The 16,521-nt window shown below is 25.4% G+C and overlaps 1 protein-coding gene across 5 annotated transcripts in view; it reads right to left on the bottom strand.

Moving 5' to 3' along the window:
* The window catches only part of LOC129615593 (protein kinase C, brain isozyme-like), a 102,146-nt gene that overhangs the window by 54,896 nt on the left and 30,729 nt on the right, over positions 1-16,521 (bottom strand). For all 5 annotated transcript variants that reach the window (XM_055530865.1, XM_055530862.1, XM_055530867.1 and 2 more), the window contains exon 2: positions 10,742-11,558. In XM_055530865.1, coding sequence (XP_055386840.1) covers positions 10,742-10,962 — 221 coding nt within the window. In that variant the 5' untranslated portion in view covers positions 10,963-11,558. The remainder of the gene's footprint in view (positions 1-10,741; positions 11,559-16,521) is intronic.

Here is a 16,521-nt window from a genome sequence, read left to right as displayed (position 1 = left end):
TCTTATTTTTTATTCTATGACCCTACACAAAACAAAACTTAACATCTGTTACCTTTTATACTCTATTAAAGTCAACAAAAATTATACATGAAGAAGAAAAAACTTAAAAGAAAGAAGGTGAAAATAGAAACGAAAAACCAAATAAAGATGAATCGTCAATCTTCGGTAATCTTCGGTAATTTTTCAGTTATTATAGTAAAATTATAACCGGTTTAATTTTTTTTTTATTTTTCTCAAGAATAATTCAGTTATTTCAGTATATTCGAATATTTTATTTGGAAAAATAAATGCGTATAGAAAATATTGTATGTACGTATGTATATGTGTGTATAAATATGAGAATATTATTTATGCAATATGTGACGCAACATTTTATTTTACTTTTATATTGAAATTAAAGTGGTAGAACAACAAAATATAAATATACATTTTTTTTTAAATTTCTTTTACCACCACTTTATTTACTAAAATACTTAAAAAGGAAAAAAATATTTTATGTACTAACTTTATAATTTTGTAGGTATTACTGCATAAGAATAATAAAATTAAAAAGGACAATGCAATAAAAAATTATTTTTATGCTACAAATAAAAAGTTAACAAAATAAGAATGGAAAAGCAGCAAAAGGAAATTATGAAGGACTTTGTCTTTTATCGTATAGTTACAATTGTAGGAAAATAAAAAAAAAAAACAATATTAAAATAAATAACAATTTATAAGTTAAGCACGAAAAAAAAAATGTACCACATTTTTAGTTGATTAAATCGACTGCCGGATATTTATTAAAATTCTGCATACGACTCAATTTATTTAAGTGCAAATCTGAGAATTAGTAGGTAACTCAAATTGAAATTCGATCTACCATTACGTTATTCTTTTCTTATGTAATTGTCTAAATCTAAAAGTTGGAAACACTACAAGTTTTACAGCTACATTTAATGCAAACAAATGCACAAATAAATTTGTATAACTTGAAAAATTCTTATCGAAGCAAAAATAATCAAAATTTCAATTAGCAATAATCATAGGGGACCTTTAATTAGAAAAAATTAATCAAATCACATGTAATTCAAGTATAACCGGCTCCGGTTTTTGCTACATTTCCCAATAAGGGCGCTATTAATTGTAAGCACTAAGCAAATTAAAACATTTAAAAAAAAAAAAAAATTTATTTTTAGTTATCCACTAGACAAGTAGATAACAACTTGATTTATTTATATTTAATGATAATTCATAATTCCTCACAATTTACCAGAACAGCTTTTGGTATTATGAATGGAAAATTCAATATTTTATGGGTCAAAAAAAAATTTAATTTGCATAAGTGTTAAAAAGTATAAAATTTGCTTTTAATTGTACGTCGCATATACACACAAAGAACAATTTTATAGTAGAGGAAAATGAGAAAAAGAAATGGAAATTGTAAGTAATTATCCTTTACTATACTTAAGTCCATTTTTGAGTTTCATATAAATTACAAGTCATTAATTTATGTCCTTATTTTTTTATTTCGGTCAGTTTTTTTTTTCATTTTTAATTGAAATTTTTTTTGTGAAAAAAGAAAGAACAAAATAGAATTTAATTTTAATTTCAATAATAATAAAAGAGTCTTTTTCTTCAATAAAACTGTTGATTATTAATTTTTTGTCTGTTCATTACAGTTAGCAATTTAATAAAATTTCATAATGTTACCTTACTTATAATAATGTTACCTTATGAAATTGCTAACGGTAACTGAATATAAAGCTCACATAATTTTTTATATTCTTGTAGGTTAAAAAAAAATTTGATGTGAAAATAATTAAGTTTTGTTCCAAAGAATTGATTAAGTTGCTATCAGTTTCATATCCATTAACGATTCTATCTTAAATTATAAGATTAATTTGCACACATTTTTTTGTTCCTTATTCCAAATGCGAAAAATCCAAATGTTCCTTATTTTTAAAGGGTTCGGGCTGGTTCAGATGAGGAGTGGGAGGGAAGAGATCCAGCGGGACCACAACAGGTCTAGTTGCCCCATGTGTGCTCTTCGGGGAGCCACGGCAACCTAACCTAACCTATTCCAAATACGGAAGATGGCCTTCTATTTGAATTTTTGAAGCCAAAATTCTTCCGTTTCATAAATCATTGAGTTAACTAATAACTAGGCAGCTAACTTAATCCTGCCTATATTATTCTTTTATATTATATACTTTAAGTTATCGACAGCATTATAACTTATTTTTGTATTTAAAAAGGGAATTTCAAATTACGTCAAATTAAAAATATAATTTCTTTTATTTTTTTTTTCTTCTTTAATGGATTTTTTTTTGCAAAAAGATTATTTTGATAACAATAACAAAAACGGTCTAAAAACTGTTATTTAGTTCTTGAATAAAAATAAAAAACCACAAGTCAAAAAGCATATACCCGCAATTCTACTTAAATCTTAATATACGTATAAAAAATAAATTTTCTTTTTAGTAAGACGATAAAGGTACTTAGTCTAGATTTTTAACGGTTATATCTAAAATTTATATCATTAATCAACTGATTTTCATTTAGATATTCATCGGGTTACTTCCTCTTTTTTATTTAGTTTTTAAGAAAGTTAGAGATTTGCACATTTTTTATTAAAAGAAGACTTACATTTATTGACTGAAAACTGAAATACTTAATATATTTAAAAACAATTTACAGCATGTATTTTGTAAGAATTATTAAAATAAACGGAAATATAAAGAAACAACACGAAACCATATTTATAAGAAAATTTTTCACTAAAAATATAACATTATGTTATGTCAGAGGTCAATTATTGGATTACTTATTATACTGAGTAAAATTGTAACTGTTCTGTTAAATTTAGTTTTAATTGTGATAAAACCATCTTGGACCCATACTTGAGCATGATAACCTATTTAAAATAAGTTTAAATAATAAACAAAATAAAAAAACGAAAATCGATTATCAATTAAGAAGCTATACTTAAACTGTTTTATATACTATGCTTCAATTAGATTCTATAATCTATTTGCGAATTATTTGCAAAGAAATAATATCAATAACATGCCAAATTTTTGATTCAGCTATTCAGCTATCCAATTCAGCTATTTTGGGGTGATTTGGTATATATAGAGCCTTTTGAGTGATTTGGTATATATACCATAATTTATCCCTATACACCGAGAATATAGCTAATATAGAATGTTAATATAGTTATAAGAATAAGAAGAAGACAACAACACATTTTAAATGACAAGAACTAAATATTGGAGGTAGTCGAATCAGTATGTGTAGGCGGACAAATAATGAAATTCAATGGTTTCAAAATTTTATTAACTTGCGAGGACGCGGTAGCATGCGTAAACTTCGTTCACCCTATTACATGTGACTGCATTTACGAAATTTTGCCACAAAATTATTTACGTAGTTTATAAAATACATTTCTTAAAATACATTGAATATTTTACGAAAATTTCGTATAGCTATATTAATTATTACTTGAAGTTTTTTTTTTTTTTTTGAAAAATATTCTTACTTGTAAATTTTAAATTGTATATTTACAAATTTAAAATTTATATACCTTTTCCAACTTTATATATTATTCAAAATCAAATGTTTCACAAGGTCATTATCACCTTATTTTAATACAAAAGTAATATTTTTTTTTTTTTTATAAAAGTAAATTCATATTCATAAGTATTCAACATATATGTAAATTTATATACATACAATCGTAAAAAATTTATATGTAAAAATCTACTATAATATTATAAAATATAATATCTACACCTCATTTTTCATTCCCCTCTACATAATACATAATATAGATATCACGGAAAATTTCATATTGTAATATAACAAAATTTTATGCATATAAAAATATAACACTAAAATTTTCATAATAATAGCACACAAGCAACGAACAATACAAACACAAACTTTTCTTTTTTATTTTCTTCTTTTTTAAACATAAAAAATTGTTATCCACGTACAAATTTTTATTATTTTTATTAACCCCTATACACCATAATTTATGATCGAGAAATGTTTTCACTACCCCAACTTCCATACAACTTTATATGCATACAATAATAATATTCGAAATCTTTAAATTACTCACACATCTAATTTTTTCGTAAAATTTGTGTTATATATATTTATAATTTAGTGTCATACATACACACCCTATACCTATACATAAATACCAACAAGTGAATGACTTTTTGTTTTTAACAGCATTCAGCATCAAGTTAAAGTAATCAAATACGATTTTTACACCTATTCAACACATTTTTCTTCTCATTTTTTTTATGAAAAACCAAAAAAAAAAAAAAAAAAAAACAAATAAAGAGTATAAGAAATATAATAAAATTATATCGCATAATAATTTTGCAACCGAAAAATAAAAATAAATAAAAAAAAAAAAAAAAAATTACAATTTTCATGAAAATAATCACGTTTTTATTATCCAACAAGGTAACAAAAAACTTAAAATTATTAATAAACACTATTGAATTAATAATATCGTTATGTATTTAGAAATCAAAGCACAATATACATACATATATATACATATACACTATAAAGATTCAATTATACCCATGCGCCAAAAATCATGCAATTTGTAAAATTAAATATATTCAAATTGAATTTCACAGCACGACTCCAATTATCCCCCAAAAATATTTTAATAGAAAGAAAATATAATATGTGAAGCCTTTACCACTCTATATACGTAAATTACAATTACAATTTGTTTTTATAACAATTGAAATATTTAAAATGAAAAACAAAAATATAAATAATTTAAAATTTTATAAAAATGCGAACAAAATTTTTTTTTTAATTGAAAATTCCAATTTCTATAAATCAGGGAAAATTACCAGCTAGACTCCTTAATTTAAGAAAATGCTAATAATTTTGAATAAACTATTTAGTTCCAGTAATATTTGAAACTACTCTAATATTATTTAACTGCAGTTGATATATATATATAGCTCGAAGACTGTTTGTGCATCGATCTGTTCATAAATTCATTTCTGTATCAAAGTTTCGACTGTATTTCATTAAAATAAAATAATATTTAATATGTTGTCTAATGCTACAGGAAGTTTGTTGTCTACACAACAATCTTGGAAAATTGATCGCTTTTACAAAAATGATTAATTTTTAATGCAAACTTGCCGTAAGTAAAATAAGGTAGCGCATTTTGGCAAAAAAAGATGTAAAATTATTTTTTTTAAATGATTTCAGTGACGATGATACGACTGCTGTGAGGTAAGAAAGAAAGAAAAATTATCGGCCTCTTTTGGTATCCTCCTACGAAGAAATGTATGACAGCGAGTACCTGCCGCCGCCGCCGGAAAAATTAAGCCATTAGCACCAAACGGTGCATCATACCGTGTTGCGCAGTACCGATATGAACGAATGATATGTGTCTCTTTTATATTATCTAAGTGTTACTAAAATTCATATTTGGCTAGAGGTTGGGATTATACTTTCGTATTAAAAAATACGATAGATTATAGACCCTAACTATTTCTAACTGGTGTGCCTCAGAGGAGTCTTCCCTCTCGTATTGATCACTTTAAATCGCTTGATACTGAGTAGTGTCGATGACTATATGATTAAGTACGTAAGAGTAGCTATGTGTGGCGCTTTTGACGCAAATTGTCCCGTTAGCGGTCTGAAAAAATGTTAAAGACTTTCGTGGTGGTCTAGTGAAATTGCTGAATGTAGATAAACGCGAGACAGCTGCAAAATGCCGCAAAAAGGAGCAGCAGTTCATCCAAGTAGAATGCTTACGACGATATATTAAGGGCTCTTAAATGTGCTATTAGGAAAGCACAGAGCAAATCATGAAAGACTTATTGCGAATCGCAAGGGGGTATAAACGATATGGCCAGAATAAAGAAGATTTTGATAAGGAGCCGATGGACCTGATGCGGCTTGGACCACGTTTGGCCAAAAGAGGCTCAGAGTGCTGGTTGACGTGCATCTTCCCAACACAGAACCGAACGTAGGACAGCTAATGGGGATGGGATGGTTTTCCGGCTGTCGTGTTTGAATGATGTGGGATTACCGATTCTCACGTATGGGATATTGGTGTGGTGGCCTACGGTGTGCTAATCCGGGAGCTCAAAAAGTTCGAAAGGGTGTAAAGGTTGGCATGAGATGAAGTACCCAAGGCACTGCGACTTCAACCAGAGATTCTGCGATGGGAAAGTTCTAAGATATCCAGGAATATTGGTACAAGAGTATTCTGTGAGGATATTACATTAAGACAAGGCAGATCTTAGCATTGCACTTGGCATTTTGACAGGATATTGCTTATTGGAAAAGATGACTAGGAGGCTAGTTGTTTCCTTATCAAATATTTTCCCGGAATACGACGGATCGGAGGAGCTGAAGGAGTTGCTTGCGGGTAATCTGCTAAACTTTTTCAAAGAACTTCAATGGATGTAACAAGGAGGGGTGTTGTGGAGGGATGCCAATATGCCTTCTACTGGCCTGGTTTTGGGCGGCAGCGATGGGGGTGTCACCTCTCCTCTCTAACTAACTAAATATAGTAAAATTTAAAAAAAAATTAAAATTTATTAAAGAAAAGTAGCTTAAAAGTTGGGATTAAATCTAAATTTATTGGTAAGAACAAAAAAAGAATTATGTCGTTAACGTTTTCAATCATAAATTTCTTAGAAAAATTAAAACAAAAGGAATATTTTTCATCAAACAAATTTTTTTCCGAAAAATAATAAATGATTGTAAAAGAAAATTATTATACAATTTACTTTTCATGTATATACATATGTATGTACATACAATACACATAAACACATTAGAAAATTTTATACTAGATTAATATGCAGACGCACATACACATTTTATATGTGAGATTAAGAGAAATGATTTAGCTATAAAATATGTCTAACATTGACAGTTACAGATCATTAATTTTCGATATTTATTCAATTTATTACATCTGAAAATTATTCGAATTTTATTTAGACTTTTCTTCATACTCTTATTCACTCTTTTTCTTTCTTAACTTTTCGTGTCATATTACGTATATTACCAATAAAATATTAACAAAAAAATTTCTCTCCTCGAAATCGTTTTAGTATTTATTATAAATTTTATAACTTTTCGAATTTATGCATGATTGTATGTTACTCGTATTGTATGTTACACATAATCCATCAACGATTATAAAATATGTGGATATGTGCATAAATATGTATAGATCATTGAAATATTTAACACAAAATTAAATTTAATTTATCACTAAATATTTAATATTAATAAAATTTAAAACATAATTAAAAGTTTATTAGGTAAGCATGAAATGAAAGTAGAACAGCCTGCAAAAAGAAGTCTACTACTGGCTCAATTAGATATTTAATCAATTATATTTGAAAATAACCTGATATCGTGAAATTCGTGGCATTCGAATGATAGTATGCTTAAATTTTATATTTCCTTAATCGTAATATACTTAGTTCGAGAACTAATATACAATATCTTAATGTTTCTTTTTTTTTTTTTTTTTCTTCACTCCTAGGAGGAGTATAGGGCTAGTGCATGATATCTATGATGCTTTAGCTTCTATAGTCATAGAGAGTTAGCTAGGTAGGTGACTAGTCTACCGTAGTTTTTATTTATATTAAATATTTCAGTTTATTAATATTTACTGTTTATTTTTCTTAGTCTTTAGTATCGAATATTATGAACATTTGAAAATTACTTGTATAATATTTTATTAGTATTTGCATATTAAGTTATATAATATTGAATATAATTTTCATAGTGACCTGACCGGGGTTTGAACCCGAGACCCTTCGTTTAAAGGGCCGGTGCCATAACCACTGCACCAATGGTCAGATAAAGTTTCTTTAGCAACAATTAATTTTAATTAATTTGTGCTTAAATGAATCCAAAAACGAAGTAAAACAAAAAATACTCAATATTATAAATCATTAAGCTAAACCGAAACTGGCAATTTATAAAATATAAAAATTTATTTTATAGTTTAAAGCTTAAAAAGCAAAAAAACTATTTAAATAAATAATAGGAAGGATCATGTTTAATTACGCTCAATTGTTTAGCAATAGTAGAGCATAAATTATCGACGAAAAATTAATTCTGCAATCGTATTATTAATTTTAATATTTTCCGTAGGTACCAGGACTCCTTTAACAATATACAACAACAAAATAACAAAACAAAAACTTAAAAATTGAATATATTAGTTTCTCTCTACGATTAAAATAAACAGGATCCATATTTACCCAAGAAATTGCATTACCAATTGGACATACTTATAGATAAAAGAAAAACAAGGAATTATTCAATTTATTTATCTGTCTTACTTGAATTTTTTGCTCCTTAAACTACATTAGAAAATATATGTATTATGTATATTTTTCTCCAGAAAAAAAAAAAATTCAATCATCATAAAATTTACATTCAAATGTAAAAATAAAAATTTTTATTTCTTAGTTTTCTTAAGTAATTTCCAATAAATCTAATTTATAATATGATTGTTTTCTAAATTAGTTCGTCTGTTTACAGTTTATATTGTTAAATAAGAAGAATAGTATATAATATCTAATAACCAATATTGGAGTATTTACTTTCTATCGTTACGGACACAATAACGAATACAATCACGGTATACAATCATTTTTTTTACTCCACCATCTAACCATTCCCAATAAAATTTTCTTAAGTAAATCTCAATTTGAAGTTCATCTTTTCAATTTCTTAGAATTTCATCTAAAATTAAAATTAGGGATAACAAGAACTTTAATTTAAAAGGAAACATTATCTTTCATCCTTTTATTAAAATTCTTCTTGTATTCACATTATTCACAGGATATCTATGCAATCACGTTATTGTAAAAGCAGTGAATATTTCATTTTTCATTTCTATTTTGTGTTTCTCTTTTGTTGTTTTTTATTTTTATTACAAATAAATAATTCAAAATCATCCATCAGAATATATTAAAAATAAAAAAAGAAAAAATAAATAAAACTAAAAAAAATATAAAATTTATACGAAAGCGTATATAGAATAAGGTTGTAAAACTTTTAAAATGAAAAAAAAAATAAAATTACGATGATATCGCGATGATATCAATTTTATCTAAAGAACCTTCACTGCAGGGATAAATTTTTTTTTTATAGATATTAAAAGCAGTTAAAATTAAAATAAGCATCCTAAAAAAGAAATTTATGCTGTTCCGGCTTAAAATAAATTTCTATACAACAAATATATATATATATTTCAGTAATTAGAGTTTTTAAAACCACCTTCCAATAACGTTTCGATTTTCACGAGGTTCAATGATAAAATATATCTATAACGCCTCAAAAAAAGATATTCACCTCGATGTTAGGTAAATATCTGAATTGGGGAATGAATAAGCTACCCGGTGCCAGTTCGCATATCAACAGGCCTTACAATAATGGGTCGAAAATTTGTACCTAACTTGACATCTTTTAAGCCTTTAAGGGCTCATCTAAAAATCTGTCACTTTGAAATCTTTTCCATTTACATGAGTGAGAGATATTAAAGTTATTAATAGTAAGGGTAACGATTACAATTGAAATAATCATTATGATTTTCTAAAATCATATGAAATTATGTAAAATTAAAGAGCAATCATATACAAAAATTAATTTAAATATTTTATTAGATTTTATATGACTTTATTTTATTGGATCAACAAATATCGACAATAACTCATTAAATGTCTAGACCAAAATTTACTTTTAAGGTCACTTAAAATATCTATCACTATAATAGAAAATTAATTATATTTTTTTTTTATTAAAATGAAATCTATTTAATTTCGAAATAAGGATATAACGTATCAGGTAATGTGCACGTGCTTTAGTAATAGCATATTTATAGAATGCTATAATAATTGTACTAGTTTAATTCTGAACTATAGTATTTTAATTATGTTTCCCATCCCAACACAAAGTAGCAGGTAGTACGTAAATTCTTACTATTAAAATATATACAATATAAAAATTAAGTACACACTGCCCGATAATATTATTTTAATAAATTTGTAATATCAAGTATTCAAAAAACATTACTAAAACTATTACAATTCATAAAATTTAAGTCTGGCATTGGTATGAATACATTCCAAATGCTTGTTTTAGTTTCAAAATTTTAGATTAATTTCAATATCTGAGATACTGAAGAATAGGACGGGATAGTTAGTGCTCACAGTCGATAAATAATCATTTTTAATTGACATGCAAAATGTAGAGGTTCTTTGAATTGGATTTGTTTTGTCAGTTACATATCTGGCGAATTCAAATGCCAGGAATCTAAACCGGTCTATAAAAAGCGTGAACTGATTCATGAAAGGATGATAATATAGAAATCCAGCGGTATCACAACGGATTTATCTGACCAAAAAGTATCTTACAATGGTCTCGTCTATCTACTTTCGTAGTTTGACCACGTTTTACTTAAAGTTGCCAAAACTCATTACATTCAATTTAATTCTTCTAAAAATTCTGTTTAAAATCTTAAATTTTCATTATTACAAAACTCATAATCTCTTCATGTATCAAAAAAATAGCACTTTACGTACATTTCATTTTTAAATCGTTGCATAACTTTGGCAACAATATTTAAAAATAAAATACACATAAAAATTTATACATAATATAAAATATAGAATAAAAATACCAGAACAACAAAAAGGAAAACCAAAAAAAAAAAAAAATTACTTACCATATGAAATCCTTGCAATGTGAACAAAATGTTGGTTGTTTGAAAAATCTTGGTATAAAAAGATGACCTTTAACATTGAACACATTCTTCTTTTTGAGAGCACCTTTTCTTAAACGATTTTTCATTTTATTTTCAGCTTTTTCATCAGCACCTAAGCCATCTTCTTCGGCGGCGGCAGCAGGCGCCGCATTCTCTTTATTTTCTTTTTTTTCATCAGCCATTTTTTTTTATTTTTTCTTTTCTTGGTTTCTTGGTCTCTTTGTTTGTTCTTTTACTTTTTCTTTTATTTATTTATTTTCCTATTGTTGTATTTTTATCTTTATTATTATACACGAATGACTCACACAAAAGTGGACTTTACAACTGTAATTCAATAATTTTTCGCACAGGTTTTCTTTCTTTTTTGTCTTTTTTTTTTTTTGTATATAAAATATTGTAATTATTTCTTTCCTGTCCTTCACTTTAATATTCTCTTACTTTTCAATTGTCAGTTTTTCTCCGCACTCTTCGACGTAGAATTTAATTATGATTCCGATATTGGTATTACGATTTGGTTTTTTAATCTTTTTTTTGTTATAAATTTCTAAAGTTGGATGTTTAAGGTTGATATTTTGTTTTTTGTTTGTTACTTAACTTTGCCTATCGTTTAGGGGCGACAAAAACAGAATATGTAGGAATGTAGTAGGTACAAAAAGAAGATTTAAAAAAAAAAATTTTTTTTTTCTGTTTTTGGGTTCCTTTTGTTTTGTCTTCTAGATGTTTTTCATTTAACGTTGCTGGATTTTAAGTAGAAAAAGTTGAAATGGTAAGTATGACGCTGTAAATGAAAGATAAAAAAAAATGTTTTAGTTATATTTTGTAACTACTCTATGTGCTACTTAAAAAATCATGAGCAAAACCATTTTTTTTAATTCTTTAGATTATGTTAGAAAAAAGAAAAGTAAAAAGACAACTTTCACTTTGAAATAATTTTTTCCGTTTTTTTTTTCTGTTTTACATTTTTATTAGCTTTGTTTTTTTGAAAAAAAAAAAAAGAGCAAAACGAGAAATGTTGTCTTTTTGCCATTTTTTTTCCCATTTTTATAACAAGTATATGCTGAATAGCTTTTAAGAGGATCAAAATATATTAATTTTTATTACGCTTTTGTATTTCTTGTTGTCGGTGTTATACTTGGCAATTGAAACACGGTAAACAAAAAGTATGAATATTTGGAAAATGTTTAAAAAGGGATTCATTTCAAAAATCCATAATCCAAAAGACAAATGTTTATAGCAACCAAATTGAAATGTAGCAACCAAAAACAAACCACAACTACTGGAATATGTTATATGTTCTAGCTTATATAGTATCTAATAGCATACTAATACATATATCAAAAATTCTAATAACTTTTATAATAAAATAGTGTTTAAATCTTTAAATATAGGATATCATTCCAATTTATGTTACTCAAATTGAGTTCTCATATAACGCATACTTTAAAAAAACAACAATAACCTGTCTTCGGAGTATAAACTGTAAGTTTACTTTTCTTCAATTAAATTAAATAATATGTTAAGAACTTAAAATAATTTTCCAAGATAAAATTATCATTTTCTTTGAAAAATAAAATCCAATTTTAACAAAATTATCTCATAATATTGAAATAGAATTAAATATAATAAAATATTATCAATAAAACCAATAAATATTTGATTTGAAAATACAAAATAAAAATTAGTTATTCAACTTTAATACTATTAATTTTAATGCCCATCGTATTTAACAGGATTAGAATTTAATTAACTGATTAATAGCGTAAATAACTTTTTTATTTAATATTATTTTATCCTTGTAAATTAATAACTTAAGCCGAATAATAATGAATTACAAGTCAAAATAGAAAAAAAAAACAAACAAACAAACAAATACAATACTAATTTTAGCATGTTTTTTACTTTTTCTGCTACGACAATTAATTTAAAATTTATCATAAAAATCATATATGTGTCTGTCTGTCTAAAATTATAAATTAACATACTAAAATATTTATTTGATTTATTGTAATCTGAGCGATATTATTTAAGTTTTTCTTAAAGCATAATTTTTTCTAAATGGATAAGAAAATTATAAATCGCCTATTTCTAGCTGTTTAATTCATTTACATATAGTTTTCTCAACTCATTATTATAGGAATTTGCTGCAGGAGAGTCGATGTTAAAAATTCCATAATACGAAATACGAAACTGCCCCCCAAATTTTCATTTTTAATATTCAAAATCCTTCAAATCCTCTTAATAAATTTGATTTGTGTTTTGATAATTGAATCGATTAATTGACAATGATTGTAAAAATAAATTAAGAATATCAAAAGTTTTTGCTTTCATTTTCATCTTTGTAAACTATAATTAGCCTTTTCATTCATTTTGACAATATTTCGTATTTTATATTATACATATGTAAGTGTAATATTGCAGTATATAATCTCTATAGAATATAATTTATTTTTATTCATACGAACTTACACATTAATTTATAAATCGTATGCCTATGTTGCTAATTAAATATTCATTTAAGTGTTAAATTAAATTTTTTTTTTTTTTTTTTGTTGAAGACTCAACTCATATTATATACATACTTACTAATGTATGCATGTATGACACAAATTCTATTATATCTTTATACGAATTATCGATCAATTAATGAATTTTATCATAATTACATTTTTATAAGTAAATATGTATGTATACATATATTAATTTTATAATATCCTCTTGAAAAGGATACAATATTTAGTAATATATGATGTTTTATTTACTATATGAAACACATCGTATATAATATGATAGAGAGTGATTTAAAAATTAAGTATACAGAATTTTTAATATCGATTGAATAGCAATTTAAAAATACCCAAGATCTCGTAAATTAAAGAAAAGAAAGTTATTTCTTCTACAAATTATATATCTAGTTTTTTATCTAAAATATTTTCAAAATGGTAAACACTATATGTAGAATTTTGAAAGAATATATGCACCAAATTTTTCAAAATTTCAATATTGTTTCTACAGAACTTTTTCGAATTACTTCAACTTTAATTCAAGCTAAACAAAGATGAAAATATTTTCGAAATCACCCTCTACATATGTATAAATATTTTATTGAATCATGTTATATATGATATATATGGTTGAGTAAACAGTTTATACTTAAATATTTATTCTATGTACACAATGAAAATATTGAATAAAATAATATAGAAAGTAGCAAAACGGAGTCGAGACGTGAATAGTTTCTTATATACATTTAAATTATATATTGTATAATATACGTAGGCCAAACGATAAATTATTTATTCTATATAATTTTCTATATATTTATGGTATGTAAATATGTATATACATATATTTACATATTATTCAAATATTATTAGATGAAAGCCTTTTTTTCGGTTTTATCTACATTTATTGATATTATTTTTTTATAAATAAACGGACACTGTGGTATATACTCTCTTTATTCAACTCTTAACTTTATTCATAAAACTCAACATATGTACATATATACCATGTATATTTTGTTTGCAAAATAATTTTTTTCCACAATTCATACCACAACTTCTGTAATCTGTAAACCCGCATGTATATATAGATACTATGTGATTTAGACAAAAGGCATTTTTAGAAAGTTTACTTTATTTTATAAAATTTCTAGCCATATTTCTAGCTATATCTTATTTTTTACAGTTCCTTTTGAATATATGAATACACATATAGTAGTCATAAATATATACTTTAAGAGAAAACGAATATTTTATGGGATGAAGAAGAATTCTTTTTTTTTTCAAGGCCATGAAAATTTACTACTACATAAATTCTCGGTTGGTTAAGCGTAAAATTCTTACATAAAATTTTACTTTCTTCAACAATTTTTTTTTTTTCCCCATTTAGTTTCTTTACAAAATTTTCTTCATATTTCTGGGTCAACTGATATGAAATCAAATATATACTGCTGTATGTGTCTATGTATGTATACATATTTGTTTAAGATTATTATTAATAAATGCATATTATCCTTTAATTTCATTTTTATGTCAAGACTTTCCAACCAGGACGTAAATCATATAATTTAGTTAAAAGAAAAAAAAAAATCGTATAAGATTCTTAAATAAATCCAGGCAAGAATTATACAAAAATATTGCGAAAAATTGCATAAAATGTTTTTGAGTTAGTTATCTAATTTAATATGAAAATTTAATATGATTTTAAATTCAAAACTTTGTTTTAGTTTTAAAATTAAAAGATTTACAAAACAATTTTTTTTCAAAGGGGGGACCCTTATGACCCTTCTCAACTCGGCCCATATATGACACTTTGTAATTCGCGATCCAGTTACATGACCACTATTCCTAGACTCCTGAAAAATCTCAGAAATACGTCCTTGGAGCCTTGGAAGGGGTGATAAAGTCTCACTCAAAGCACTTAACTCTCATAGCAGATGCTCTACCGTGTTCAAACACAGACGACAAAGCTTACTCCTCATTTTACCAATTCTTTTCAGATAAGCCATGGTGCGATAATATTCAGTGAGAACCCCAAACACCAGCCTTAAGCCTGGTCGACTCAATGAGATCAGATCTCTTTCCTGCTCCCTTAAAAGAGGAGAGGGCCATAAATTCCTTGGAATGCAACATTTCTTGGTGTCGATTACACAGTCACTTTTAGACCCATTTTTCAAAACAATACATTTATTAAAAAAAAATTCTATATTGCAGTTTTAATATTAAATATCGTTCATTGCAAGAAGAGAATCATTAAAACCAGGTTTGTGTACAATGTTACGAAAGCAATAACATTAAAAAGTATCAGATTAAAACCTATCGTCTAAATTTAGATTTTAACTCAATTATTTTTTTGTTGGTATGCCTCGACTATTTACATTCATACATCATGAAATTGAGATTCTTTAAATTGTTAATTAAGAACTTTTTCATCTTGCATGCTCAATATTATTTTTCATTTCAATTAAATTAAAAATTATTTAATAAAATTTTTATTTATTATAGTATGTATGTGTATGGTTATGTTTAACATAGCATAAAATTTTAATAATTTAATCTTCTTAGTTTAATAAAAGCAATTATTTAACCTATACTCTTGAAATATTTACAAAAAAAAGTTGGGTTTGTACAGCATACTACTCTGTAAAAAAAAAACGTAAATAATCAACTTTATTTGAAAATAAACTTTTTAGATTTTGGGTCTAAAATAATGTAAAATATCTAATTCTTAGAAAAACTTGTAAATATATAAACAAATTTCATAAAATTTAAAGGAAAAATATTTATAAATATGTAAACTTTTTATATAAAACACACAAAAAATAAAAAATTCTAGAAATCCAAAAGTTAATCCGAAAGCAAATTCTAAACTCTTCCTTTCATTTTCCCATATACATGCATAGTTTTATTTAAAACTTGAAAAAAACCTATATGAAAAATAAAAAACTGTTTTGGAAAAAAAAAAAAAAGGTTAAGGACAATTTTATCAAAAATCAACAATTTACAAAAATTCTTTTAACTTTTTGATGGTCTATGGTTTTTAATATTTTCTAAAAGAATCTTTATTAAACTATTTAAATATGAAATATTTTAAATATTTCAAATTTGACTGCATTAAATTTTTTGAATATACAAAAAAAAATAGTAAAACAGCAAAATCCGAAACCCATTCTAAAGAGATTCTCTATAAATCTAATTTTTTTGCCGTGCCAATCGGATATTCTATACGGAATCGTTCCG

Source organism: Condylostylus longicornis, unplaced genomic scaffold, assembly GCF_029603195.1.
Source record: "Condylostylus longicornis isolate FDR11 unplaced genomic scaffold, ASM2960319v2 ptg000137l, whole genome shotgun sequence".
In the NCBI taxonomy this organism is placed as follows: domain Eukaryota; kingdom Metazoa; phylum Arthropoda; class Insecta; order Diptera; family Dolichopodidae; genus Condylostylus; species Condylostylus longicornis.
The sequence above is the reverse complement of the archived record's forward strand: the minus strand, read 5'-3'. Positions and strand labels throughout refer to the sequence as shown.